At 39.5% G+C, this 1,609-nt stretch overlaps 1 protein-coding gene across 1 annotated transcript; it reads left to right on the top strand.

Moving 5' to 3' along the window:
- Nucleotides 1-670: 670 nt before the first annotated feature.
- On the top strand, nt 671-1,353 carry Tsp_12875 (conserved hypothetical protein). Its single transcript, XM_003366282.1, has 2 exons — nt 671-1,043; nt 1,274-1,353. Exons 1-2 carry the CDS (start codon nt 671-673, stop codon nt 1,351-1,353), a joined length of 453 nt encoding a protein of 150 aa, XP_003366330.1.
- Nucleotides 1,354-1,609: the final 256 nt, after the last annotated feature.

Below are 1,609 nucleotides of genomic sequence, written 5' to 3'. Positions count from 1 at the left end.
GAATAAGTAGCAATTGGCTTCTCGGCAAACAAGGACGTCATACACTGAAAAATACTTGGCAGTTGGCCCAACTATTTGTTCTCTGGTAAAAAGAATTGACAATCGATATTGTCAGCGTGTGTTGGAAACTCTCAATTCCTGGAATTGGGTCATATTTAGAAATCAATGAGAATACGTCATCGCGCAAGAGAAGTGCGTATATATACGAGAGAACGAGAGCAGAGAATCAGTACGAGCAGTACACGTGTTGAGAGTACGTTTAGTACTTGTGATAGTAGCAGTGTTAGTCGTATACACTGTGAAGATAACTATGTGCTTGAGTAGTATTGTTTGAGATCGTTGAATAAAACTGTTTCTATCTGATTTTGGTTTATTGCTGAAAGCAATAAATTTGTGTGGAACGATATTAGCTTGGACGCAGTAGTTATCACCATCAACAAAGAACCAGAGAAAGCTTATTCATCACGAGGACGAATAAGCCGCGAATAACTACAGTCAGTATTGGAACCTGATTGTTAGTTATACAAAGTGTAGCTAAAATTTGCTACATTTTTTGGTGCCACGAGCCGGGAGAAGGAGTCTGGATTTGGAGAACCAGATACTTCTCAATTGGTTATAGCTAGTCTGCAGCGCTATATCGTAGTTTGAAGCAGTTAAAAGATTGTCAACTATGGACAACTTGGTTCAACGAAAAGCTGCTCAAGTACGTTGGTTAAAGATTGCCATGGATAACATGGAAGCAGCTTTAGATGGTAATGCTGAGACGAGGCAGATTTGTTACGCAAAGCTTCTGGACACATGGTCCAGATATGAGGAAATTATCACAAAGCTGCTCGATAGTACTACGGACCAGAAAGCAGTTGATGTTTATACTGAAGAAAGAGAAACTGTATGTGCCGACATGACAGAGTTCAAAGTCAAGGTGGAAAACATGGAACGTGAACTTGTGGTTCGAGAAGGCAAGACTATAGAATCTAAGCCAATCCTTCAAACTGGAAGTTCAAATGTGCGACTTCCAAAAATGGAAATAAAGAAATTCAATGGTGAGTACCATGATTGGCAACGGTTTCACGATGAATTTGAGACAACGATCAATTCCAATTCAAATTTGTCACCGATTGAGAAATTCAATTATTTACGATCGTTGTTATCTGGGAATGCAGAAACTGCTATTCGGGGATTGACTCTGAATGCGGTTAATTATGAAACTGCATTGACTATCCTAAATGAGAAATTTGGTGACCCTCAACTCCTTATTGAAGAACACTTTAAGAGCCTACAGAACTTACCGGTAATAACGAATCAGTGGGATTCGAAACGGCTGGAAAAATTCGTGAACGATATGGAGATTAATATACGTGGTCTGGAAACGTTAAACACTCCACCTGTTGTGTATCAAGCCATGTTGATGCCATTAATACTATCTCGACTGCCGAGAGAAATTTCTGTGGAATGGAAACGTCAAAATCCAAACCGACAGAAAGATACGTATGAATTGCTGTCATTTCTGAAGACAGAATTAAAAAGTCGAGAAGTATCAACGTTTCCAGGAAGAGAAAGAAAAGTTGTATCTCCATTTCCATCAAACAGGAAGACTGTTCCTCGAGGA

This window comes from Trichinella spiralis (assembly GCF_000181795.1).
Source record: "Trichinella spiralis strain ISS 195 chromosome Unknown Scfld6236, whole genome shotgun sequence".
NCBI classification, from domain to species: Eukaryota; Metazoa; Nematoda; class Enoplea; order Trichinellida; family Trichinellidae; genus Trichinella; species Trichinella spiralis.
The sequence above is the reverse complement of the archived record's forward strand: the minus strand, read 5'-3'. Positions and strand labels throughout refer to the sequence as shown.